The sequence below is a fragment of the Rattus norvegicus genome, chromosome 6 (genome assembly GCF_036323735.1).
Source record: "Rattus norvegicus strain BN/NHsdMcwi chromosome 6, GRCr8, whole genome shotgun sequence".
Classification (NCBI taxonomy): Eukaryota; Metazoa; Chordata; class Mammalia; order Rodentia; family Muridae; genus Rattus; species Rattus norvegicus.
In genome coordinates, this window is record NC_086024.1 from 93,084,589 (window position 1) to 93,087,422 (window position 2,834).

Here is a 2,834-nt window from a genome sequence, read left to right on the forward strand (position 1 = left end):
TTTATTTGGATACTGTCTCTGTGCCCTCTGGTTAGTCTGGCTAAGGGTTATCTTGTTGATTTTCTCAAAGAACTAGCTCCTAGTTTTGTTGATTCTTTGTATAGTCCTTTTTGTTTCTACTTGGTTGGTTTCAGTTCTGAGTTTGATTATTTCCTGCCATCTACTCCTCCTGGGTGTATTTGCTTCTTTTTGTTCTAGAGCTTTTAGGTGTGCTGTCAAGCTGCTAATGTATGTTCTCTCCAACTTCTTTTTGGAGGCCCTCAGAGCTATGAGTTTTCCTCTTAGCACTGCTTTAATCGTATCCCATAAGTTTGGGTATGTTGTGCCTTCACTTTCATGAAATTCTAAATGTCTTTAATTTCTTCATTTCTTCCTTGACCAAGTTGTCATTGAATAGAGCATTGTTCAGCTTCCAGGTGTATGTGGGCTTTCTGCTGTTTTTGTTGTTATTAAAGACCAGTCTTAGTCCATGGTGATCTGATAGGATGCATGGGATTACTTTAATCTTGTATCTGTTGAGGCCTGTTTTGTGACTGATGATATGGTCAGTTTTGGAGAAGGTACCATGAGGTGCTGAGAAGAAGGTATAATCTTTTGTTTTAGGATAAACTGTTCTATAGGTATCTGTTAAATCCATTTGGTTCATAACTTCTGTAATATTTAGGCTTTTAAATATACATTTAATAAGTGATCTTGATAATAAATTTCTTAGAATCACCCCACGACTGGTTAATCTCCTTCTAATCCCCAGTGAGTTCCAAACATACACCACATGTAGAAATTGAGTAAAGCACACACTTAGCTCTTTAGATCCTCATTCCCTTAAGATCATGGTTAATTAACAATTTCAGAGTTCTACATTTGACCTTTCGTGGGACAAGTTCAATCCCCTAGGGCATATGGAGAATGCCAGATGTGGCCAGATAGAATTCCAGCTTTGGGGAGCAGCAACAGGGGGTATCCAGGGCTTTCCAGTAAACTGTCTAAGTTTACTAGTGAGCTCCAGTCAAAGAGTGACTTCATCTTAAAGGAAATGGATAGTATCCTGAGGATACTCAAATTGTGGTGTTTTTGTTGTTGTTTTGTTTGTTGGTTTGTTTGTTTGTTTGTTTGTTTTGGCAGCACTGAGGTTTATTGGAGCATCCTAATACAGATGCTGGGGCTTGCCCATGGTGCTCTTGATGTACAGAGCCCGGACGTTCTGCCAGTTTTTCTTGAGTAAGGACACCAAGAAGTTGACAGCCAGGTGGATGTTGTAGACTAGCTTGTCATCGGTCATCTTCACGTGGCCGACCGCAACAGCCAGACACAGCACCTTCTTCATCTGGAACTTGATTGTGGATTTTACCTCATCCACTTTGGCCACCATGTTTTCATTGTGTGTCATCAGGGAGGGGAACTTGCCCACCTTGTTTAGGCCTGGGCCCAGGATACGTGGGATTTGCTTGATCAGAGACTCAGAGGCCAAAAAGGCATCATACTTCTTGGCCAGCTTTTTGACCAACTTCTTGTTCTTGTTAAGCTTCTTGAGCGCCTCGATGTCCATGTGGGGGATATCCACGACCTTGGCTTCGTCACAGTGCTGCTGGTCCCCCAGGACGCACACGGAGAACTTGGGGCGAGGGGTGGACTTAAGCCTGACGGTGCCCGAGAAGCGTTTGTCCTTCTGAGGGTCGTAGTTCTTCAGGCTGATCTGCAGCTCCACTGTCTCCAGAAACTTGCGGCGCTTACGCTGGTTCCCGTGCAGGACTTCCCGCACCGCCTCGTAGAGGGTGTCGTGTGAAACTTTGCTGCTCATGGCTGCGGCTGTGGGAACCGGAAAAGAAGCAAATTGTTTTTGTTTTTTTTTAATTCATTCTCTCTCCTTCCCTCCCTCCTTCTCCCTCCCCCCCCCCCCTAGTAACACACACAGGTGATAGCTCTTGAAACAGCTTCTAATTCCCTTAGGTTACCATTATCTTCCCTCAGCAGCCCTAACAGTCTTCCCACTGGTGCTAGCACTCGTATGCCCCCAACTGCAGTCTCTCCCTCACACAGTCCCGTTGTCAGCATTGAACATCCCAGTCACTGTCCCCTTATGCTGCAGTAACAGGGCTGCATGTGGTTGTCTGAGATTTCTGAGCTTGTTCAGACAAAGACTGGACCTCTTGGAAAGGTAGAAGACCAAGAGAGCTGCTGAGAAAACAAAAGTAGCAGCTTTCACCCTTGAGGATGGGCGGAGCCCTAAGGTTAGGAGTCCACTGGATGAACTCCAGCTTGAGTGTTTTATAGGGCCCCTGGTCCCTCCCCTTCTCTTACTGGTCCTGTAAGATGACTGCTGTGTGCCTCCCTGCCATTTCTCTTCACAATGTCTTCCGGAAACAAGAAGCAGCCCATCTCAAAAAGCCTGCTTTTGCTTTCCTCATCTGCTATGTCTCTGTCATTCTCCCTCCATTCCAACTTTCTTGGCCGCCTGAATTGGGCTCATCAGTCGGAACGTGAGGCCTGTGTTTACACGGATCCAATCAAACCAACTGTCCATCCCCAGAACTAAAATTGCCAGAAACTTAATAGTGAATGTCTTTACACTTCATAAAATGCTTCATAAAATACATTTACTCATTTAACCCTTCTGGGAAAAAGAAGGGGCTGACACATGCCCGTTGTCATGATTTTAATTATCAACTTGACACAATCTAGAATGACCTGAGCAAAGGAGCCTCGATCAGGGAGTATCTAGATCTCATAGAGTTTCAGGCATTTCTCTGGGGTTACCTCTTGATTGCATAAACTGGGGTGAGAAGACCTGTCAGTATGGGGTGGTGCTATTCCCTAGACAGAAGATTCTGAACTTT

General features: G+C 44.9%; 1 protein-coding gene across 1 annotated transcript; it reads right to left on the bottom strand.

Annotated features, from left to right (window-relative positions):
* Positions 1–1,102: 1,102 nt before the first annotated feature.
* Positions 1,103–1,827, bottom strand: Rpl10al1 (ribosomal protein L10A like 1). Its single transcript, NM_001402095.1, has one exon. The coding sequence runs from the start codon at positions 1,796–1,798 to the stop codon at positions 1,145–1,147; it is 654 nt and encodes a 217-aa protein (NP_001389024.1). The 5' UTR covers positions 1,799–1,827; the 3' UTR covers positions 1,103–1,144.
* Between the last annotated feature and the right edge of the window lie 1,007 nt (positions 1,828–2,834).

Coding starts and splice junctions, on each gene's coding strand:
- Rpl10al1 (NM_001402095.1), bottom strand. CDS start 1,798: ATGAGCAGCAAAGTTTCACACGACACCCTCTACGAGGCGGTGCGGGAA.